The 25,274-nt window shown below is 43.7% G+C and overlaps 1 protein-coding gene across 9 annotated transcripts in view; it reads left to right on the top strand.

Annotated features, from left to right (window-relative positions):
• The window catches only part of ASTN2 (astrotactin 2), a 915,666-nt gene that overhangs the window by 259,084 nt on the left and 631,308 nt on the right, over positions 1-25,274 (top strand). For 5 of the 9 annotated variants that reach the window (XM_021074502.2, XM_021074486.2, XM_084994022.1 and 2 more), the window contains exon 4: positions 13,907-14,059. The exons of 2 other annotated variants lie outside the window; for them this stretch is intronic. In XM_021074502.2, coding sequence (XP_020930161.1) covers positions 13,907-14,059 — 153 coding nt within the window. The remainder of the gene's footprint in view (positions 1-13,906; positions 14,060-25,274) is intronic. 2 more of the 9 variants (XM_084993987.1, XM_021074494.2) reach the window with 1 other exon arrangement.

Genomic DNA, 25,274 nt, shown 5'->3' with positions numbered 1-25,274 from the left:
TGGCTCCCTTGGATGGATCTCTATTATTTTACCAAAAACATCAGAGGAGGAATTTGTTCTGCTCCACTACAGACATGATTTCCAGTCCTCTCTCCTGCCTTAGCTCAGGTTTGTTTTTTTTTTTTTTTTTTTTGGCTGCTCCCAGGGAAAAGGAGAGAGAGAAAAGGAGGTATCCATAATACTTAGCTGAGCCAGTTTAACCAGGACTAAATAAGGAAAGGAGAAGATAATTCAGGATTATCTATATATGGAATAAAAATAATTCCTAAGATGCATATGTGAGCCCACGCAGCCCCCACATGCTTGGGGCAGTCCCCATTCCACAGGCTGATCCCTTCTCTGCTCATTCCATATCCATCTTTTATTCCTCCTCCTATCTGTATCATCTCATTAGTGGTTAAGATCATCAGAGTCAGACCAGCTTGAGCTCCAGGCCAGGCTCTGCTTCCATACAGAGATGCTAGTGTCACCCACTTCCCAGGCTTATGCTGAGTGGCATAGGAGTTAGTGCTGTCTGGCATAGAGTCAACAAATATGAGTTAATGCTTTAACTAGTGTGGTTATTTAAACCTCCATTTAAATGGTACCCTGTATTTGAAAGGTGCCTCCATCTCCACTTAGGAAATGAAGAACAAAGTAACTGAGGCTCAAAGAAGCATCACCACCATTGTGCTCAAGGGAGAGCAGATGCTGAGGTGGATCCAGGATTGGAAACTAGGGTAATAATAAAATTGTTTTGCATCATGTTTTTGCCATGTAGTTTTGTACCTCTTTGTATATACCCTGTCTATTTGGTTAAAGATATGAACAGGAAAATTTAGAACCCTGGTGTTTTTGTTTTTATTTATTTATTTATTTATTTTTGTCTTTTGAGGGCCGAACCCATGGCAGATGGAGGTTCCCGGGCTAGGGGTCGAATTGGAGCTACATCTGCTGGTCTATGCCACAGCCACAGCAGCGTTGGATCCAAGCCATGTCTGTGACCTATACCACAGCTCACTGCAACGCCGGATCCTTAACCCACTGAGTGAGGCCAGGGATTGAACCCGTGTCCTCATGGATACTGGTCAGGTTCGTTAACCACTGGGCCGTGACGGGAACTCAAAGAACCCTAGTCTTTGCTAACAATAATGAATGGCCAAATTTTCTTTTTCTTCTGTTTTACTTTCTCTTAGGGCCACACTTACAGCATATGGAAGTTCCTAAGCTAAGGGTCAAATTGGAGCTGTAGCTGCCAGCCTACACCATTGCCACAGGATCTAAGCCGCCTCTGCAACCTACACCACACCTCACAGCAATACAGGATCCTTAACCCACTGAGCAAGGCCAGGGATCAAACCTGTGGCTTCATGGATACTAGTCGGGTTCATTACTACTGAACCACAATGGGAACTCCCTGTATACCAACTTTATAGTAATTGAGCTTCTCAACTGCTTTTACATGCACCTCACAATTTTATTTCCTGGGGCTCAGAGAGGCTTGCTGAGGTGTTCAAATTCACACAGCAGCTGAGCTGGAACTGAAGAGCTGGTCTTCTTCCCTGGAATGGCTGAGTTTTCCATTGAGGATTCCCTGCTGTCCCCCTCCCCCCAGGTTTGCTCTCTAGCTTCCTGCTTGCGTTTTTGTGTGGTAGAGGTATGTAATCACACATAATAAAGCAAGCCTACTCTAACTGTCATGTAGAAATGGGAAATTGACATTATAAGTCATTAAATGGAAAATCCCGAGCCTTATAGTAACGCCAACTCGGCCTCAATCCATTATTGTCTATATATTTAGCCAGTCTATTTTTAAGCATTTAATATTGAGAAATAGGACATATTTATAATGCAACTGCATTCGTTTCACTCCAAAATCCCTGCCATTTGCTATAGTTGACTTACTTGTGTTTAAATTTGTAACCACCTTTTTGCACTGGGAAGAGTTGCCTGAGTTTAAAGGAACATGAGTGGAAAATCTGCCAGTTGAAGGGGTGAGAAGTGCACAGTTTCCATATTCTGCTCCATCCCAGAGGATGGGTCACTAATACACCTATGTCACCATGTGTATTTTTCATATCCCTCATCTAATGCCCAGTCCTAGAAAACATGAAACATCTTTTCTTTTTTCATTCATTCAGCAAGCGTCACTCAACCCTGAAAGCACTGAATGGATGTGTTAGCAGTATTAATGCCACTCAAGAGAGACACCTCAGTTTCAGGTGTTTGCTATTTCTAAGGTTATTCTCATAATTATCATTAATATAGTCTAAAGGGAAGCTGGCAGAGAGGGGTTCCGTTTATCCACTCCAGTGTGGAAGGTAATTCATTAAACAATGTTTATTGGTCCCACTCCAAAACAAGCCTTGCTGTCGTATTTGAAGCTATTTGTCTAGCTCTGCTATTTATGGGCTAGATGACCCTTGAAAAATTAATTAATCTTGTTGTGCCTCCCTTACTCATCAGTAAGATGGAAATAATGATACATGTCTTGATAAATTGTTTATCAGTCAATCACTGCCACGACAATGCTACATATCACATAACTACAAAATAACAAACAGTGATTTGCCATGTGTCTGAGGATTAGAAGGGGTGTTGTGCTCATCTCTGACGGATGGCATATCATCTACAAAGTGACTTACTTGTAGTGACCTTGACTGTAGGAGTAGAGTGACTCTGCCCCATGCTGAAGAGCTGTGAGTCTAACCTATGTCCATTATCCTCCTTGGACCAGTAGCTACCTGGGACAGGTCCTCCTCATGGTGGTGCCAGGTATACATGTGTAAGCAGACATATGTGATGCCTTTTGAAGCCTATGTTCGTAACTGGCACTTGCTGACTTCTACCCACTTACCATTGGACAAAACAAGCCACACAATCAAGCGCAAATCAAAGAACAATGAAACATACACCACTGACAATGAAGCTATAGCAAGTGGTAGGTGCAAGTATGGTGAAGAGACTAAGAGTTCCATGTACCATAGTCCTTACGAGAATTACATTCAACCATGACTTGTTTACTTTAAAATAGCACCTGCTATATTATAAACACTCCATGAATGGTAAATATCATTGTTCTTATTATTATAGAACTATTGAGATGTTCTTGGAAAATTGGAATGTTACCTTTAGGTGAACCTCGGTAACAGATCAACCAGATACAGCCAAGCTGAGTCTCTTGGGGAAGAAGTAAAATCAGGAAAAGGTGATATTTCTGGGAAGTAAGAGAGTGGAATTCTTCCCTCCCTGCCACCAGCTTCCAGAAACACAGTGTCCTCTGGCTCAAAATGATGGATCTAGATCTTCATCAGAAATAGGTCTCTTGGAAGAGCTATAGATAGACAGACAGGCAGATAGATAGGTAGATAAAGAGAGAGAGGTAGACAGAGAAAGAGAGACAGACAGACAGACAATCCCACATGTTTGCAGCAGTATGCCTTATATTCAGTACCTGGTGATCTCTTAGAGGTCAAAGCACAAACTTGATGAGAATGAAAGAGTAAGATATAAGAATAGACAGAGGACCATGAGCAGAGGCTTGGTCTCCAGGCTTAATGTAATAGCCATACCTGGGTCCCAGGTTTGGCCAGATCCAAGGTGTAACCGTGATAGGAACTGGCTGACATAGAGTGCACACTCTAGGGGTCAAGGATGATGGTCAGATTTATACATGAGAGCACAACAGGGAATTGGAGTCCATAGTCCTTAGTCAAAGGCAATGTGTTACCCAAAAGAAAAGTGGCGAAACCTAGTATGTATTAAGTCTTTGACTCAGTGCAACGCTCTCTGCAAGCTTATCTCACTTAAGCTGACTGACATGAATGATAATAAAGGCTATACTTTGTTGAGTGCTTTAATCCATTTTGCATATTGTGCTAAGCACTTTGCATATATTATTGCATGGCACCTTAACCAAAACCAGTAAACTAACAAAACTCCACAATTCTTTTTTTTTTTTTTTTTTATTTTCCCACTGTACAGCAAGGGGGTCAGGTTATCCTTACATGTATACATTACAATTACATTTTTCCCCCCATCCTTTGTTCTGTTGCAACATGAGTATCTAGACATAGTTCTCAATGCTATTCAGCAGGATCTCCTTGTAAATCTATTCTAAGTTGTGTCTGATAAGCCCAAGCTCCCGATCCCTCCCACTCCCTCCCCCACAATTCTTGAGGGAGATTTATACTCAAGCTTTTATGGAGGAAGACTGGGCTTAGAGAAGTTAAGTCCCATAATAAATAAGTGAAAGAATGGAGGTTACACCTAGGTCTGTTGGATTCCTAAAATGCATGCACTTGCTACGCCCAGGGTATCTGAGGAGAGGGTGGCGAGGCTAGATAGCAGGGCTCTTGAAAGAGTTGGACCTTTTAACCATAGCCTTGGAAAGGAGGTAGGGGTTGGTAGAAAGTCTTCCCAGCTCAAAGATGGATTTTCTTGGGAATAAAATCATCTCTCACTGCAAGCTCTTGAAAAACCAAACTGTGTGGGATTTTCTCCACAATTCTTGCCCCCTTTTTTGTGCTGATGCTACTCTTTATGTCATCCTCTTTACCTGGTTCTGCATTTTTGAAGGGTCAGACAAGTATACCTGTCCTCTGGGAATTTTATATAGCTTTTCCACTTGCAAAAAGAATTAGAAGCACATTTTGAGCAGTCTCTGGACACTTACCACACTGTATTTTTCTTAACTTTGTTTCTTCCATTATACAGCACTGTGTTTAAAGAGGATACACTGTTCAGTTTATCACTATGTTCAGGGCCCACCTCTGATGTCATCATGACTGGTGTTGGTGAAGAATTCCGGTTGTAGAATATAGCTGACCCTCTAGCCTCAAAAGGAGTACTGAGCCACATATATAGCTTTCCTGTGCAGTGTGAGAAGGATGAATCTAGAAGAAGAAACTGATTAGTGACTGTGCGTTCCATCAGATTCTGGGCTTGCACATGCTACTCGAGGTTGAGTAGATCTGGCTTAGCTGTGGCTGATGGTTTAAGATCTTTATGGCAATAACAGTATTATCTCTTATCTTTCAAATGCCTACTCTGTATCAGGCACTGTGATAAGCATTTTAACATCTCGTTTAATCCCAAAAGAGCATTATGAATTTGGAATTGCAAGCCACACATTGACCCTTGGGGAAGCACAGCCTCTGAGTGGTTAAGTGATTTGCCCAAGTTTTGCATAGCTAACGTTCCAAACCGTGGCTGATCCCAAAGCCTTTCTATAGCCATGCCTTGCCACCAAAGCGGTAATAAAGTGATCAAGAAGTCTTTGACCCACTCTGTCTAGTTCCTTGACCCTTTCCCCCTTGAATAGGACTTGTCAATTTGTGGTATCAACTCCAGCCCACCCTTTGGAAATCTCCTTTGCCTCCATGGGCTTTATAAAATAGTGGTGGTATAGAAAGCATTCACTGAGAGAGGTGAGAGTGCTTTGCAGACTGAAGCGTTCAGTGCCTCTGGTTATTGCATTCATCTTGTTGAAAGCATATTTCATTTATATTTATAACTACAAGGCCATGGAGCTGGAAGGAATCTTCGAGACCATCTGTGTCCTGGCTAAGGACTGTGGAACCAGCTCCACAGAACCTGGAAGGTATTGTGTTTTTAACAGAGCAGAGAAAAATATCACTACATTTGATCCTATCATTCAAACTCAGTTCAGTTCTCCAGCAGAAATTACGACCACCTTACACATTTGCAATATTAACTGACAAACTCAAGATCGTGTATATAAGAAAAGGCGAGTTCCAAGTTTTCCCATTTATATTTGTTGCTGTTTGTTCATTTGTCTTATCTGCCGGTGCTTGTTTGAAGATAAGCTATACCAGGCACCAAAGGTTCAAGAAAATATGTGGAAGAAAAAAAGCTAAAAAGTGTGAAAATTCTATCCATCAATTTTTATCCTGAGAATTGGAAAGAGCTGACCATTTAAAAAAAGCGTACATGTGTTTCAGATTTATTCTAGTAATGGAACATTCTCCTCTGGCTAAGGAACACTGGCTGCTTTCTTTGTTACTCTTTTCTTTTATGAAGAGGTGATACCTATGTGAGATGGAATGTTGGGTTCAGAGACTGGATCCTCACAACATCCAAACTTAATGGTTCTTTCAGTTTATTCCAGGTCTTCCCAGCTCAGGTGTTCATTAGGACTAGGATGTTTCCTCTTAGTACCTACACCCCCTAATCCTGGCATTTGAGCGTGCCCAGCCCAAAGCCTGGGGATGAAATTGAGGTGTGTATTAGGGGTCTCCAGAGAAACAGAACCACTAGGAGATAGAGTAGATGGATATAGATAGATAGATAGATAGATAGATAGATAGATAGATAGATAGATACATGTATAGATACATCACCTATTGATTATATTATCTATCTATCTATCTGTCTGTCTATCTATCTATCCATCTATCTATCGAGATTTAAGGAATCATCTCATGTGACTGTGGAGACTGACAAGTCCAGAATTTTTAGGGTGATCTTGGAGGCTAGAAATTCAGGAAAGAGCTGCTGCAGCTCAAGTCTGAGGGTTGTCTGCTAGCAGAGTTCCTTTTTTCTTGGGGGACCTCAGTCATTTTTCTGTTAAGACCTTCAATTAATTGGATTAAACTACACACATCCCCAACAATATGAAGGGTTATCTTACTCAAAATCTACTAATTTAAATATTAATCTCATCTAAAAAAATACCTTCATAGAAACATTTAAATAATGTTTGACTAAATATCTGGGTACCACAACTTTGCGAAGTTGACACGTGGAATTAATCATCATGAAATCTGAGGTTACAATTGTCCCGGAATTTGGGGAAACTGAGAAAATAGTGGAAATAGGAGACTTGAGTGCTGGACCTTGATCTTCTGCTGACTTTCATCATGACTTTGCCTCTTGGCATCTCTGTTTTCATATCTGAGTGAAGGAGGAATACATACTCTGTAAAAGAATTTTCAGCGCAGATATTTTAATAATGCAGGTGCCTTTCACAGTGGGTGAATGAATGAATGGATGGACAGAAGGCTGAATGGCTTAAGTACTCATGAAGCTGAAGAGTTATAAGAAGTTGGGTAGTAGCTGCTCTTTCCTGAGCACTTACTATGTTCTAGAAGCTCTGTCTGACAATTTATGTGCATAATTGCCATTAATCCTCCTGACTATCCTGTGGACAACTGAAGACACTGAGGGTTGTATAAGAAGAGGGACTGATTTCAGGTCACAAGATGGCAGAGCTGACATGAGAACACAGGTGGGCTTTCTCACACATTGTCCCAGGAAGTATGGCCAAGTGATGCCCACCTATGGCTTGGTTATGGGAACATGGTTCTGTAGTGAGACAGAACTGACAACATGGGGCATGAGCTGAGCCTAGGACCTCCAGGCGAGACAGCCTTGACCACTGACACTGAACAAGTTTCCTTGGCGTAGCAAGGCTATTTCCAGTCAAGTCCAGCCCCTTGACTCCTGGCTCCACAGATTGCCAGGAGCTCTTTATGCAGATGATTTGAGAGGGACTGAGCTGTCAGAGTCACCTTCTAGACTCAGAGAAGTCACATCCAAATGCCAAGACTGAGATACCCACATCCATCCACTGGGCAGGCCAGGAAGAGTATGTGCAGGATGATGCAGTGAATGGACCGTGGTCATCCAAGTCATTGCAACCCGGATCTACATCCTAGCTCTGCTCTTTTTAAGCTGTGTGACTCTCAGAGATTACTCAGCTTCTCTGATCCTCAGTTTCCTCATTTCTAAACATCAAATGATACTTACCTTTCAAAGCTGTCAGGAGGAATAAATGAGAAAACCTAAAGAAATACCAACCTCTTTGCTTGGCAGTTTTTTCAAGAATTGTGAATTTTCTTCGTCTATAAGCTGGAAGAGTCCAGGAAAATTAAAGAAGGTGATGATGAAGGTGATGCAGGAACTTGAACCCAAGCCCACACAAGCTTCAGGAGTAGAACATCCCAGGCTTTGTTGGGGAGGGAACAGTGGGTGGGCATTTGAATGCGGAATCATTGAGCCCCAGTGTAGACAGGGCATGCAGTGCCTGTTCTGTAGGGTTGAGTATCAGGCTGAAGCTTGCCTAGTTTCTGAAGACCAAACCTTTACAAAGACACGGTAGGTCTGCCTTCCCCTTTCCCTTCTCTTGCCAACTCCATCTCCTCTCCTGTCCTTCCCATCCTTCGCTTTCTGTTTTCTCTTCACTAATTTCTCCTCTCTTTCCATTCCTGTTTGCTTCCTTTTTCACCCCCTGCCCTTGGTTACTGAGCACAGTTTTCCTCTCCATTCTTGTCTTCTCTCCCTCCTTCTTTTCCCTTCTCCTCTTTTTTCTTTTGATCTTAGCTTGGGGGCCAGGGCTTCTCTCCTTGGGCCCCAGAAGTTCATTCCCATTAAGCTTGACAATCTCTCATATGTCAATTAGAAAGAGGCTGCTTCCTCCTCTTCTCCCTCCCTTTCCTGGGCCTGCCGCGATGCTCAGATCAAGCACCATCTGTTGCATTCATCCAGGCGACGGGTGAGCATTTTGCTGCTCTGGGAAGGGAGAACTCCATGGGTACTAGGAGGTAATGTGGCTTGTTTGGACAACTTGATATATTGATATTGATAGAGCTACCAAATGGGATTGAGAGGGATGAGGGCAGGAGACAGTGGTACAGGGGATGAAATAGGCCCTGGAGGGGTTTGCATAAGCATTTCCCCCTCTAAGTCTGTCTGGGCTCTTGGCACTGTCACCAAGGCTAGAGCAGCCAAACAGATGGATGGGATTTGCTATAGTCAGGATCAGAAACCCTTGCAGCCCAGGGGAGCAAACCTTCCCACTCTGTGTGTCTTTCTCTCCTCCTAGCCCATCAAATCTGCATCAGCTTAGGAGAAAGTAAAGCAGAAATAACAGGATGGGAAGAGTCTGACTTTTAGGAATTGCCAAATGTCAGAACCACAATGAAAAGGATGATGAACCAGTCAAGGTTCCATCTGGGCAAAGAAGGCATGCTCCAGTGGGATTTTTAGGAGAAATTCAATGAAGCAACTATTTATAGATGTGTAGACAGAGTGAAGAGAGTCAATGGGGAGGGGAAATTGAGGAACTGGGAAAAATAGGAAGGCACTACTAACTCCTAGAACTGGAGGGACAGAGAAAGGACGTGGTTTTACTGCAGTCTGGAAGACCTAGATTTGTGGAAAAATGGCCCTGGCAGAAGCTGAAACTGTCAAGGGTCCCAATCTCTATCAGAAAGATGATTCAGGAGTTCCCATCGTGGTGCAGTGGTTAACGAATCTGACTAGGAGCCATGAGGTTGCGGGTTTGATCCCTGGCCTTGCTCAGTGGGTTGGGGATCCGGCATTGCCGTGAGCTGTGGTGTAGGTTGCAGACGTGGCTCAGATCCCGCGTTGCTGTGGCTCTGGTGTAGGCCGACGGCTACAGCTTCAATTGGACCCCTAGGACCCCTGGCCTGGGAGCCTCCATGTGCTGTGAGAGTGGCCCTAGAAAAGGCAAAAAGACAAAAACAAAACAAAACAAAACAAAAAAAACCAAAAAAAACTCCAAAAAACAGCTACGTGATCTAGAGATTATCAACCTCCAGGAAAAAGACATTAGACTGATGATGGCGAAGATGATGCAGGACTTTGTAAAGAGCCTGGATGCAAAGATTGATAATTTACTGCAAATACTGAACAAAGAAATACAAGATTTAAAACTTAAGCAAGGAGAGATGCAAAATACAGTAACTGAAATTTAAAAAAAAAGAAATATGATGCAGAAACAGGAAAGGAGCAACATACCTGCAAATTCCCTCCTCCCATATCCTACCAAAGCATCCCACTGAGCAAACTCAACAAGTAGCAGAAAACACGGATCTGCTAGGTAGCCCATGGAGGGTTTGCATGCAGGACATAGAGTGGGACAGAATGACCTTGTGCATTGAGGGTGGACCTGGGGGTGTAAAGAGAAGTCAAACAGTGCAGATTGGGAATGAATTCATGCTCCATAGGCTGCACCATGTCAGAAGTTTATGTTCCTAACCACTACACACCCTTCCTCCTCTACCTTTTCCAAAGAAACCACACATAGAATCTCTATAGGATCATAGGGTCCACTTCTCTCTTGTGAGCCCAAGACCCACGTAACTTACTCTCTACTCAACATCACTCCACGTAGGTGTCTGGGAGGAACCAAGGGTGCTTAACTAAAACTAAACTCACACCCAGCCCTCTTCCAGTGTACCCCCTTTCGTTGAGAGGTACCATCCTTCTGCCCCTGTGGATGCCAGCAGATCAGGAGTCATCCTCTGTTCCCTCCTCCCCTTACTCCCCCTTCCCATAAATCGCCCCTTTCTGGGGGAGTTGTACCTACAAAATAATGCTCAAGTTTGTCCACTGCTCTCTCTCTACTTCTCTACCATTTCTGTGTCTACTATCTCTCCTGATCCATCTCCTTCTCTCTCTCTCTTTCTCTACTACCATATCGTCTCATGCATGGACTTCTCTCCTCCACCACCATCTTCCTAGTTGGTCTTCTCCCTTCTATGTCCATCCTTCTCCAGTGAATTCTTCTCTCTACCTCCAGGGCAATGTTCCCTCTATGTAGCACTTTCCTATCTCAGGCCTTCAGTATATTCTATCCTAAATGAGGCCCAGAAGAGTTAGGGTCAAGGTCAGGGAGAAGGCAAAGGTGAAGTTTGGTGAGTATTAGGGTTTCCTGCCTCTCTAGCATTGTCTCACACCACTAGCATTTCAGCCCCAGTGCTCATTGCAGCCCCCTCCATATTCCTTCTCCCCCATGGGTCTTTGCTTGGACTCTTTTATTAGACTCTTTTGCTTTCTTCCCCTCCCCTCCTTCCCCACAGCTTCCTTTTCACTGATTAACTCCTATTCTTTCCAGGTCTTACCACACTGCCCACTTCCTTGAAGCCAGTTTCCATGGTTTTTCTAGAGAAGGTCATATTCCACTAATAAAGCCTCTAACATCATCTTTCACTTCTCCTCTATGGTCTATATCACTTGTAAATTTTACATTTATCTGTCACTCATTTCATTAATCTCAGTCTGCCTCTCCACATGGTGAGCATCATGGCGGGGTGTTTGTTGTTTTTTCACCATTGTCCCCTATTATGATTGGAAAGTTTGTGTCTCCCCCAGATGTATGCATTGAAGCCTTAACCTTCACAGTGACTGTGACTTAGGCTATGTGAGCTCCCATAGCAAAATACCGTAGACTGGGGGACTTAAGTAATGGACATTTATTTTCTCACAGTTGTGGAAGCTGGACGTCTGAGATCTTGGTATCAGTATAGGTAGGTTCTAGTGAGGGCTCTCTTATTGGCTTAAAGATGGCCACCCTCTCTTGGTGTCCTTATATGGGAGAAAGAAAGAGAGCTTCCAGTTCTTCTGAGACCACAAGGCTATAAGATTAAGGCCCCAACTTGTTGATCTCATTTTATTTTAATTACCTCCTAAAGATTCTGTCTCCACATATAGCCTGTGATGGACTGAACTATATACCCCCAAATTTGCATATTGAAACCCTTACCCCCAATGTGACCAGATTTGGAGACAAGGCTTTTGATAAGTCATTAAAATTAAATGAGAATATAGGTTGGTATCCTATCAGACTTGTGTCTTTCTGAGAAGAGGTAGATCTCTCTGTCTTTCACTTTCCCTCTCTCCCCCTTCCCTCCCTTCATTCATCTCTCCCTCTGTCCTTCTCTCTCGCCTCGTTCCCCCCATGACTATGCATGTGTAGGCACATGGTGAGAAGGTGGGCATCTTTAATACAGAACCCAACCTGTTTACATTATGTAGTCTATGCCTTTTTTTCATGGCAGACCAAGCTGACTACTGGGCTCTGTGAGAAGCTCCATCTTTGGGGACATGTCTTACATACCCTGTGTATTCATCTAAAATACTGTTGAATGAGTGCATGAATGAGTAGGGAGATGAATGAATGCATGAATGTTGACAGACGTGTGTGGGTCCCTTGGAGGATCCCAGACAGTGTTTTGTTCTGGACTTTTGACTGCTGTATAGCCCATCTCTTGCAATTTTGTGCAAATCACTCTTCTCTCTGGGTTTAAAGCATCAGGATTGGGCAGGAAAATGCTTCTTAGAATTGGACTGTGTAGCCTCTTGCTGGAGGGTTCTATATCATAGACTTGGAGTAGGGGGCCCATGTTTGGAATTTTCTTCTTGGCTCAGCTTTAAGTAGATCTCATTGAGATACCTGTGGAAAGAAAGAGCAAGAGAGGCAGGTACGGAAGTTATACTGCTACCGCAGGGTCATTTATGTTGCCAATTGTCTTTTCTTAAGCAAACCTGAATTCTGCCTGTGTCCCCAAAGATGGAGCTTCCAAAAGAGCCCAGTACCCAAACCAGCCCTCTGGGTATGAGCTATCCTGCAGACACAGCTGTGTCTAAGCTGATAAACTTTCCTGGGAAAACAGGAGCTCCTGGAAACTGATGTTGGGATGTTCAGAAACCCTCCTTGTACAGTCCGATGGGTGCAAGCCCATCAAAGAAACAGGAATCTTTGGCACATCCCATTCCTTGGCATCGTACAGCAGGGAGCTCAGACTGAAGAACTTTCCTGCCTCTAAAGACATAGATGGAGGAGGGGCTGAGTTTGAAGATTTCAAAGTCAGGACTCTCTTTGGGCATTTCTCAGAACAAAGGCACTGAGACCATTCAGCCAATCTTCTTTTCTTCTTTCTTGTTTCCTCTCCTTGCCTTTTATGTTGCCTCTTTCCTTCCTTCTCAAGCTTTTCTGATTTTGATTTTTTTTTTTTTACTTTTATCTTCCACCTTTTTTTCTCTCTGCCCTTCTGACCTTAATGTCTCCATTTTCTGGTACTTTCTACCAGTCTCAGTTTTGAAATTTCTGGGAAGGTGGCTAGCAACAGATCCTTGGAGGGTATGGATACAAATGGGACAATGAAGTAGTAGTTAGAAGGCTTGACTCTGCCCCTTGCTAGCTCAGAGCAAGCTGTGTACCATGTTTGCAGGGAAGGGGAGGACCTCAATTTTCCTTGGAAAAATGGGGCTATTGGACCCATTGATCTATGTATCACAGTACTGAACTTTAGTCTCTAAGATGTTGTTTGGCTCATGTCCTGCTATATGCCTGTTCTGCCACTGTCCTGGTTCAGGTATCATGCCTTTGGCTGGCTGGCTACTGTGAAAGCCTCTCTGCTGGCCTCTCTCCTACCGCTACTTGTGTTCTCCACACTAGCTAGCAATTATCATCCACGGGACTTAATTGGAACATGACAGTTTCTTGTTTAAAACATTTCAACCATTGGGATAAAATCTAAACTCCTCCAGGTGGCTTATAAAGCATTCTGAACTGTGCAGCCTCATCAGCTGTTCACAGGCTCCCTTTTAGCTGCATTGAACTCCTTTCACTTACTCAAGCACCATGCTCTTTCTGGCTTCAGATCTTTGCACATGCCTCTCCTTCCACCTAAGATACTCACCTCCAATCTTTTCAGCAGCTCCACCCTGATCTTGTCTTCTTTGCTAATTCTTACTCATGCTTAAGCTCTCAGTATAGGTATTGCCTCCTCCTCCAGGAAGCCTGCCTTGACTCCCAGGATGGATGAGATGACCCTTCTCAGTGCTCTTCTAATACTCTGTACTCTTCTATCACAAAAGTTTTGCACAGGGTTGGAAATGCCTGGATATGTGTCCTACCAAGATATGGATTCCTTGAATCGTGGACTGTGTATGACTTTCACCATCATATCTCAAGGGCTTGGGGCAGTGCCCTTGAGAACATAGTAGATGTTGAATAAATAAATGTGTAAGCCAGCAGATGCATCTCAACTGGCCCCCATGGTGTCTACATCAACTGTGGGTCTGGGAGGGAGCTCCAGATACTCAAGGGCTGAGGGTGGGCCAAGCCCTAACTTTAGCCCTGTTGCCCACCCCATAGCAGCAGCTGAGGCGACACAGGAGCCAGTGGAGTCCCTGATGCAGAAGTTCAAGGAGAGTTTCCGCGCCAACACACCCATCGAGATCTGTCAGCTGCAGCCAGCGCCTCGCAGCGCCTCAGCAGGGAGGCGGAAGAGGAGAAGCAGGTCCCGAGGTAGGTTCTCCCCAGCCTCTTCTGGCCAGGATATCAGCCGGCTTGCCCAGGTGGAAGGTGCCAGGAAGAGCTGTGCACTCTTGCCCTGTTTCTCTGTGCTTGTAGAACCCAGACCTTTGTCCTCCTGATAAGTCATCTCAGCTGAGGCCTTGGGGATAGCCGACCTGTGTCCTTGGGTATAGAGCTAACCTCTCCAAGCTTCAGCTGCCTCATCTGAGAACAGAAATGAGTTGCCCATCTTCTAGAGTGGTTGAGGAGATGAGCAGCTCTGGAAAGCAGCCAGCATGGGAGCTGAGCGTGGCAGCTGCTCTTTAAGTTGCAGCTGGTGATGTTTTGGAGAGTGCAGGGAAGGCAGGGTGTTCTCCTGGAAGACATCCTCAGACTGGGATCACTGGACAGGGTTTAGACCCCCTCTTTTGTAGCTTGAATAATCTAGTGGTCAAAGTAAGAGTACTTAAATTAGAAAAAACTGCATTCAGATTTCGGTTCTGCAGAGTTCCTGTTGTGGCTCAGTGGGTTAATGACCCAGTGTAGTCTCTGTGAGGATGCAGATTTGATCCCTGGCCTTGCTCAGTGGGTTAAGGATCCAGTGGTGCCACAAGCTGCAGCCTAGGTCACAGATGCGGATCAGATCCAGTGATGTTGTGGCTTTAGCATAGGTTGGCAGCCACAGCTCCATATTCCACCCTTAGACTGGGATCTTCCATATGTTGCAGGTAGGGCCATAAAAAGAAAAAAAAATTTTTTCTTTTTTTTTTGGTTTTGCTGTTACCTAACCATGTCACCTTTGGCAGGTCCTTCCACTTCCCCAAGTTACTCCTCTCACCCCAGCTTGTCGTACCCTATCAGTGCAGTGCCCAGCCAGTATGCAATCCAAAGTAGGTTAGATCTTTCCCTCCTTCTCCTTCCCCCCACTCCTCTCCTCCACATCATCATCATCATCATCTCCTTCTTTCTCTGACCTTCTCTGTGACTTTGTGTCTGGGACGAACTCCCTCATCATTTCCCAATTTCCAAATTCTGTCTCTTTGTCCTTTCATCCACTTGGTAGTCTCCAGCTGCTCACTCTTCCTCTTGACTCTTCCCTTGTTGCTATAACTTGGTCTGATTATGTCACTCCCCTTCTTTCATAGCTTCAGTGGTGGCCCAGAATCTTCAGCAGTGCTCATCTTAGTGAAATTGGCATTCAAGGCCACCACAGAGCTGAGATCTCTCTGCTGACTCTTCTAAATCTGTGTGTTCTCACTTCCTTGTCCTTTCCCATGCCATTTTCTCCGCATGAAAACCCCTGCCTAGCCACTATGAATAGTCATTGTCATTTACTGACACTTAACTCCAGCAGGCTAAATGCTATACGCATCTTATCTCATTTGGTCCTCAGCCACCCTAAGAAACAGGTACACCCATTTTACAGATGAGGTCATGAGGACCCAGAGAGTTGCCCACAGGGTCAACCCTAGTAAGTATCTGAGCCAGGAAAAACTAAACAGTCTGAGTCCCATACTTTTATTATTATTATTATTATTATTATTATTATTATTATTAGCTAAACCATTAGGTTCTATCCTATTAAAGTCCTGTGTGTCTTTCCAGGCTAACTTGGGTGGTGCATTTTCATGAAGACGTCACTGATTGTCACAGTCTCAGGTCATCCTTAATTCTCCCCCATGTGTGAACTCTCCCACATCTTTCCTCATATGCGGAGCAGTGATTTCGTTTTTATGTGATATCATTTGGTTTTGTCTGGCTCTCTCCTTAGGTAGGCAGAGAGTTCTTTGAAGGCAAGAAGTGTCTCATTATCTGAATTGTCTTTGGATTTCTGGGTCTAAATCAGTGTCTGCACACATAGTAGACACTTGTTATTTGCTGAGATGGTATCAAGGTCTTAATCCTGTGAATTCCAATGTCCAGTGAAAAACCATGATCTTAAGCTGAGGTCATCAGTTGAGGCAGAAGTTGACGATGGAATTCCTTTTTGGAGCTTGTGTGGTAGACTGCAGGTTGAACCACTGAGTAATGATAAAGAAGAGTTGTTTGGAGGTCAGCGGTGTCTGGGTGCTAACCCTGGCCTGTCATTGTCAACTAGCTTAGCTTCAGAAGAATCATTTGATGTCTCTGAGACTCAGTTTCCTCTTCTGTAGAATGGGGATTCCAGTCCCTCCATCAGAGGATTGCTGTAAGGATCTGATGAAATGATGGATATTGGTCACCTTGGAGGGCTTAGCTGATGTATCTTAGGAACTGAATAAATGCTGTCTTACATTTGTCAAGGGTTGAACATCCAGGGTCATTTGCAATTCCTTTCAGCTTTAACCATCCATCTTTATTCCTCCAATATGCACCAAGGATCTCCTTCTTGTGTCCTCTCTGTAAATGTGGCCCCATAAATACATGTGACTCCAAGTCCATAACCTCCTCTCTCGTCCCTGCCAATCTGAATTCCTTTCTTTAGTATCATATCCTAAACATTTTTTATGCCATCGAAGTCTTCCAAAAACAATCTCTTTTATGCACCATAACTGTCTTAATGAGGCCCCGACTGTTAGGCATTTGGGCTGTTTCTAGTTGTTTCACCACTATAAACAATGCCATGTGGAGCTTTTTTTTTTTTTTTCTTTGCATAAAACTCGGCCTTCACTTGGAATCTGTTTCTCCCTCTCAGAGTAGAATTTCAGAATTTGATTATTAATGAAATCTATACTTTGACTTAGACTGCAGTCGAATATCAAATTATTTTAATTTACAAGTTAGACGAGGCCAAAGAGAACTAGTGCAGGAAGAAATTCACTTTTTTTCCTACGATGAAGTTTGAATTTGTCCTCCCTTCCTTTGTCACCATCACAACCCTACCACCTCTCACCTCCTGCTTGTGACTATACCCTTCTACAGACTGGCGCCAAAGCAAGCGGGAATGATCTTTTTTGGAAATATAAACCAGGTAAGGACAGCCTTCTGCTTTTTTTTGTCTTTTTTTTGCTATTTCTTGGGCCGCTCCCATGGCATATGGAGGTTCCCAGGCTAGGGGTCCAATCAGAGCTGTAGGTGCCGGTCCATGCCAGAGGCACAGCAACACGGGATCTGAGCCTCGTCTGCTACCTTCACTACAGCTCACGGCAATGCCGGATCGTTAACCCACTGAGCAAGGGCAGGGACCGAACCCACAACCTCATGGTTCCTAGTCGGATTCGTTAACCACTGCACCACGACGGGAACTCCCAGCCTTCTGCTTAAAGTCATTCAGTGGTTTCCTGCTATCTTCAGAACACAATCCAGACTCCTTACCACAATTTGTAGGCCCAGTTCCATCTGGATTTTCTCCTGTCTTCTTCACTCACTTGGCATTTTTTTGTGCTCCAGACGTGACTTCCATCATGTCCTCAAAACACAGCAAATGGGTCCCCATTTTAGAGTCTGAGAAATGGCTGTGCTTCTCCTTGCCATTTCTCTTTTGGCCCCCCTCAGCTGCTCTCCAGGCTGGCCCCTTCCCACTTCAGCTCTTAACTCAAATATCATCTCCTCGACACCATCGTCCATGACTATCCACAGCTGGGTACCCAACCTTTCCCACCTTTCCATCCCCAACCTGCTGGTATCTGTTACATAACCATTTTTCACTCCTTCCCTAATACTAGGCTCTAACATCATTTTTATTTGTTTGCTTATTTATTATCTTTTTCTCTGAAAGATAGGCTTCATATTTGTGAACCAATACATAGGAAGTGCTTAATATTTGTTGAATAAATGAGTGCATTAACCTCAAGGATCAGTGGAAAGTGACTCCATTTTTATAACTTTCAAGTTGATGGTATAAAAGGGATCCAGGATAAAGCAAAGCCTCCTGGTACAGTACGGATCTCCAGGGAATGCTGTTTCCCCTAGAGATAGACTCACTGATAGATAGCACATTAAACTTGCTCAAGTGGATGCTGTTAAAGCAATTTTCAAAATGGCTTAATAACATTGTGCTCATGGTTTTGCTGCCACTGTTGGATAAGATTTTTGCAAGAGAGTATGGCTAGTACCTGCCAGACCTGAACTTCCCAACGCACATGCTTTCCACCACAGGTCCTCAAGATTTTCTTGGACAAAAGAACTCCAGGGCCAATCAAAGTCTTTGAAATTCTGCACACTCCGTCTTTCCCTTGTAAATTCCTAAGTGCCTCTTAGTCTATGGGTGCCTCTGGAAAGTCCTGCAATAGTGAAAGCTGGGCAGATTTGTTTAGCTCATCATCTGTAAAACCATCTTGACCACAGACTCTGTTTTCCCCCTTGGAACATGTATTAACATCTTGCAGAACAGAAGCATCCATAGAAACGCAGTTTTGAAAGTACTCTGCTGGCTTGCATTGACCATCAAAAATCCTGGATACGATGGTCGAAAACCCTGATCTTTCTAAGCGGCCATGGGCCTTCTGGCCCAGAGCAGGAGCACCTGGCCTCTCTCTGCTTCATTAGGCTCCATGCCTGGCCCCTGGTGCTCAGAAGGTCCCAGCAGATGGAATGGGCAGCAGAGAACCGGTATCACGGAATTGAACACATGGTTAAAAGCAGCTCCAACGTGATGCCTTAGTTAGGGCTTCCACCTGAGAGGCCTGGCAGATGCCCAAGTGCATCATCCTCGGGAAGATAGAGGAAGGTGGCAGAGGTCCCAATGCTATCCTCTTGTTTGCAACAGGGTTTTATGAGAATTCTGGGTAGTCACTCCCCAGCATCCATAGGCAGCGAAGAGGAAGTGCTGACATTCAAATAAAGTGGAGGAAAATTTCTATGGATGTGAGGAAGGGCTTGCTGTGGTTCATGCTGTCTAGGTAGTGGTTTTTCAAAGCAAGACATTGCATTTGAAATTTAATTCCACCCCTGCTAACCAAATGATCTTAAGTAAATGAAGAAGCTGTTTTTAGCTTCACTTTTCTTATCTGTGTGTGAAATAGTGGGAGTAATGCTGAAGTCACCTGTGGATTGGGAGATAATACCTGCAAAATGCTTAGTCCAGTGTCCGACACATGGTGGACCCTCCGTAAAGAGTAGCTAATTTTATTGGTGTCATCAGGGGCCTGCCGTTTTGGCCTCCAGGGGCTCATGGATCCATCCCCTCCTCTCCAGGCTGCTGCCTTGGACTTGACTGAGGTTTCCTCACCCCTCATCCAGATTCCTGTGATGTCTCTTCATCCACAAATCCATCTTCCACCCTGGCTGGTGGAGTGATCTTTTGAAAACACACTAACTCAGACCATGTCACTCTCCTGCCTTGAACATTTTCCTGATATTCTGTCCCTTGCAATGGGGGCTTCTGAGGCTTTTGCAATAAAATATTCCCAGAATCAGAGAAGAATCAGTACACCCTCAGAGGGTCTGCAGCTGTGCTCACCAGATACCCATTATAAGCCCCAAATTCCAGGTTCTGTCTTAAAAAAAATTCTTGCATTCTATTTTATATGTGCATATTTATTTTAGTTTAGATTATATTATTTGTCATTCAATTATTTAATGTTTTCTGAAGTTTTTAGGTAACATAGATTTCCAGGAAGAATCACACGCATACTGGCTATACTACGATAGTAAGATATCATCTTCAGTGGGTTTCCCTCCCAAGGACCAATGAGATAATGCCAGTAAAGCACTGAGCACAAAGCCAGGCCAAAGGTACACATTGAACAGGTGTGATCTATTATTTTATTATTTACTACTCCTGTCAGTACCATTTTTTTAATTTCCCCAGTACATTATTTTTTTCTGCTGTACCATTTGTTATTACTCTTATATTTGTCAATATCATTTTCATGACCGTGATACTGTCAGTGCCATTATATTTGTCAATATCCCTTTAGGAATGCATTTACCCAGTTTTAGAGGCAAGGATCTGTAGGATGAAGGACACACTCTTTAATGGGATTAAAAGTTGCCATAGCCTGCCAAAGCTCTTTCCTAGCCAGGTCAGCAGCCTACTGCAGGCTCCTCTAAGCCCCAGGCCACCATATTCTGCAGCTTAGAGCACACTGGCCATTTTCCCTTTTCTTACCATGCCTTGGTTTCCAAGTCTGTGTGCTGATCATGCTCTGTCTAAAAGCTCCCCCCCTTCTCCCCCTCCCTTCTCCAGGCAGCAGATTGTTACTTCCTTTTCAAATTCTGGTTTCAAAATATTGTCCCTGTGAAGACCCCACCCCCAGCCCACAATCAGCCCTAAACCAGGCTGAGGGAGCTTCTCCTTCGTCTGGGCACCAGTAACCCCCGTGCTGCTTTCTGTTACAGTCCTCATTACAGAACACATCTGTTTCCCTCCTCAACTCTGACAGTTCCCATGATGGAAAGGACAGTGATGTATGTCTCTCTCTAGCCCAAATGCCTACCAAAGAACTGGCATAGAATACCAATTGGCTGAATTGGAGACTATGTGGATGGATGGATGGTTGGATGGATGGATGGATGGATACATGGATGAACAAAAGGAGATAGTTGAGAGACTCATGGAACACAAAGGGTTAAGAGGATAGTATTTATTGAGCATTTAATATGTTCTAAGTTCTGTGCTCATCACATATTATCTCATTTAAAAGCTCCCCAGCTCTCAGAAGGTAGGGACAATAATTATCTCCATTCTACAAAGGGAAATTGAAGGTTAGCTGGATTAAGTGATTTGCCCGAGTGTTGACTATGGCACTGTAAATTCAGAGCCCACATTTTGGTTCCCAGATGACCTGAGTTTTAGTCTTAGCTAGACCGGTTAAGATCATTGAGCTGTGAAATTTTATTGGCTTGGTCTAGGCACTGGAAGGAAGTGGTTGTAGCTTCCCTAACATTGGCAGGTGTTTTTCCATTATCAGTGCTGCTGTAAGGGCTAATCAGGAGCTACAAGGTTCAGAACCCAGGAACCCAGTGCCATGACCTCGGGAGCAGCACACTGAGTGCGTATATAATTGTCCAGTGCTGTGTGCCTTTTTTAAGGCATTCACCCAACTTGCATAGGGTGTGCCACCTGGATCTCTGCCGACCAGCACTTCATCATTTATTGAATGCAGTGGGAGATTAGACATTTGCAACCCAGGAAGCTGGCATAAGCTGACCTGAGATGTTTATAGAACTGGGAGAATGATTAAAGAAAGCTTCACAGAGGAGGTAGCCCTTAAGTGCCTTCATGTCAACCAAGGAGAGAGATTGGGAAGGTATTGCTGGTAGAAGAAATATGCAGAGATACTTGTGAGTGATGCAGTGTAGGGCATTATGGGAATATCTGGGGGAAACTGTGAACAAAGCAAATGCTGGTAAAGTGGGCAGATATCACATCCACCATCAGAGCCAGGCTCTGGACATCACTCTGACGATCCCCAGCTGCGTCCCCACACTGGAAGGAGAAGCACATTCTGGCTTCTTTGTCTTCCCTGATAGATAAACACTAATGTGCTCTTTTGTTGTGGGACACTGTTCTCAGAATGCAGGCTTGTGTGTGTGTGTGGGAGGGAAGATTTACTGTTTGTTAATAAGTAGCTATGGATTATTTGCATAGATGGAGAAAAATATTCAGCATTATTAATGACTTAAATTATTTGCCTTATTGGATGTTTCTATGCTTAAATATTGAAAAGGCAGCCAACAGGATCAGTCTTTATTTCTTTGGTTCCCATTTTTGTTCTTCGGCCCCTGTGCCCCCTTTACAGTATCCTCTTCCTCCCAAGGAATTTTGGGTGGAACTTACTGCCGCACCCCCCTTTGCCTAAAGAATTTTTGAAAGTGCATAATCAAAATGGCATTCACCTTGAAACCATAAGATAGTTACAGGGATAGACAGAAGACCGGATAGAGTCCAACCCTAAATCTTATGATGAAATAACCTCTTGTCTTTACCTCTGTGACATTTCTCATACTTGACCCCCCCCAATTGCCACATACCGAAGACCTTGCTTTTCCAAACAAAACCTCAAAACCACTTTCTTCCTTTTCAAAAGGAAGAAAACTACTTCTTCCTTTTCAAAAATCTTTTCAAAACCACTTTCTTCCTTTTCAAAAATCTTTTCAAAATTTTCCTGCATGAAAGCTGTTCATACTTCCTCCAAACTCAATAACCTCTTCTCTATCTTCCTTATATTTGACATCTATTACCTCTGATGACAGTCATTTATGGCCCTTTCTCCTCTCCCTTAATTAATTTCCTAAAGCACAGTGACTGTGTCCAGGTCATGCCTGTGCTCCCATTGACTAGTCATGACAAATACCAGATGCTCAATTAATGCTTGATGAATTAATGGACAATTAATCAAATGGGCTGCAGGATCTTGGACAAGAAAGACCTTCCACTTTCCAGGCCTCAGTGTCCCCATCTAAGAAGCTGTGTGGTTCTGTGGAAAAAGGCTCAGTTCTGGAGTCAGACATATGTGGATCCATCCTGCAATTCTGTCTCTGGCTTGCTCAATGTTGGGAAATACTTATTGTGCTAAATCACCGTCACCTAATCTGCAAATCATGCAATCACCCACCTTATAGGGAGGCTGGGAGGATTAGACTTAATGTAAGTAAAGTGCTCAGCAGGCCACACTGAACACAGTAAGTACCTAATAAATCTTTGTTCTTGTTAATTTAGAAGGAAGGGTGATGGGTTAGATAATTTCCACCAGGTCTTCTCCACTTCAAGTGGTCATTGACCATAAATCTGATTGGGAAGCGCTGTTGTCTAGTGAAAAGTCCAGTAGTTGGAGTCAGAAAACCCTGGTTTGAACGCCAGCTCTTAAGTGCAATGGGTCCTCAGAGACCTACTTCCTCTTCTTGGGGATTCCATCCACAGCACCTGGAGATATGACAGTACCTGCCATTCTGGTTCCTCAAGGCTGTTGTGACAGTGTGCTAGAATACTTGCAGAAATGCTTCTTTAAAGCACTCTGTAGCTTAGCAGCATCCTTCGAAGACAGGGAATAACATGCAGATTTGAACAGGGAGCCTTTCTCCGAGGGCTCAGGCTTTCCTATTCTGGACTGCAGGCCCTTTCCAAGAGGGGCTGCCAGAACCTGGGCCACCGCAACCCACAGTCCCCAGTTGGGTTGGACTGAGGCCCGGGAGAGCTGATTTATATATAGTCAGAGCCCACAGCTGCCTCCATAAATCTTCTCTGATGTGTCTTTCAGAGAAGTTTGCATTCCTAAAAGTATAGGTCTCCTCCAGGCGGTTTTCCTTGTGTGTCTGCAGTATGTTGCTGGACATTCAGTCATTTCTGTCTGGTCTGGCTGGGTGGAGAGGCAGCTGCTGACAGCCTTAATAGAAGGCCTGAACTGAGTCCTAGTGGGGCCTGGAGACAAAACTCTAGGATATTTCTTTCATCGGAATGGTACAACACAGTATCAGAGTTGTTGCATAATAAACACCCTGAAACTGTGTGACTTAAAACAGAAACCACTTATTTGGCTCAGTTGAAGTCAAGTGTTTGGCCTGGGATCAGCTGAGCAGTTCTCCTGGCCTGGGTGGGGGCAGCTCAACTGACCTCAGTCATGGACCTGTGGTCAGCCGGTTCTCCAATGCTGGTTCACATGCTTGATAGTTCCTAAAACAGCAAGAATAGGAGCTGCAAGGCCTTTGGAGGCTATAGCTCAGAAGCCACACTTCCTCTTTTCTGCTTCATCGACTTGCTCAAAAGCAATCGCAAGGCTGTTGTAAATAGCAAGGGGTAGAGGAACAGAGTTCATCTCTTGAAGAAGGGACAAAATGTTAGGATGACTTTTGCAGCCTACAAGTATTGATATTTTATTAAGCTTCTATTTTATGTTAAAGCCTGGGCTGATCCTCACAACCCAGAATAATTATTTCTAATTTGCTAGTGGAAAAAAATGGGACCCATATATATGAAGGAAACTTTATAATGTGGTACAGTTAGTCATAAGAAGGTCAGATCCCTGATTCTAATCCTTTCATAGATCTCTAAAGACTTTCCTTTTTTTTTTAATTTTTTTTTTAACCTCTGCTACTTTGCTTCTCTTTAACAGTGCTAAAGACTATGATCTCAAGCTATTGCTAGATACAGCCTGGCTTGTGATGTATGGAAGGGCAGACCATTTGCATCCTGTCCATCTTTGCAAGGTCCTATGGTCTATTGCAAGATCAGTACCATTCTTCAATAAAGGACCAGATAGAAAATATTTTAGGCCTTTCTGCCCAAGAGGATACCTTCAAGATATTACATAGGTACTAATACAATGAGAAAATTTTTCCACAAATTTTATTGATGACATTTAAAATATAATAATAATAATCAAATACCATTTATGTCATAAAGTTCTCATGAGAAGAACGGAATGCATTTATGGTGCTAAAATGTGAATTTCACATCATTTTCACATCTTTTTTTTTTCTTTTTCTTTTTCCTTTTTTTTTAGGGCCGCACTTGTGGCACATGGAAGTTCCCAGGCTAGGGGTCTAATCGGAGCTATAGCTGTCGGCCTATGCCACAGCTCAGCAATGTGGGATCCAAGCCTTGTCTGCGACCTACACCACAGCTCACAGCAATGCCAGATCTCACCCACTGAGCGAGGCCAGGAATTGAACCCTCATCCTCATGGATACTAGTTGGAGTCGTTTCGGTTGCACCACAATGGGACCTCCCATTTTCACATCTTAATATATTCTTCTTTTGATTTGTTTTTAACACTTAAAGATGTAAAAGCTACTCTTAATTCCTGGGCCAAACAAAAATAGGCAATGGACCAGATTTTGCCCCCAATTCCTATATAAGGGAGAATCTCAGATTTGGACTCAGAGAACCCTTGACCTAACCCCCTGTGACTATCTAATTGCTGTGTGATTTAAAGAGAATCCTTAATGTCCCAGAGCCCCAGGCTCCCAGGCACATAACGGGGGGTGGGGGGAGCAAGTAATTCCTTATGTTCTTGTAGTCCCTCAGACATGGAAGTGAATGTCAAGTTCATCTGATCCAACTTGCTTGTTGATGTGGTAAATGATGGAGGAAGAGACCTCATCCATGTCACAGAGAGAAGTTAGCAGGCCTGGGGATGGAATTCCACCAACTTGTCCTTGTTTCCTGCTATTTGAAGGTGTAAACTATGTAAGCTGTCTTATATCCGCATTGACACTCGGGGAATTTGGATCAAGCACATAGTTAGAAGCTGGCAGCTTGTGCTCTTTTCTAATTCAACTGTAATCAAATGAGTAAATCACTTAGAAGATTACAAAGAAAAGACTTTGTGTTTCCCTGCATCTGAGAAAGACGAGGTGAAGCCTG

Source organism: Sus scrofa, chromosome 1 (genome assembly GCF_054392235.1).
Source record: "Sus scrofa isolate SSC_HxYL_T2T_F1_AM1 chromosome 1, Sscrofa_HxYL_maternal_Yorkshire_Landrace_v2.0, whole genome shotgun sequence".
Classification (NCBI taxonomy): domain Eukaryota; kingdom Metazoa; phylum Chordata; class Mammalia; order Artiodactyla; family Suidae; genus Sus; species Sus scrofa.
Note: the sequence above shows the minus strand (reverse complement) of the source record. Positions and strands in the feature narration are given on the sequence as shown.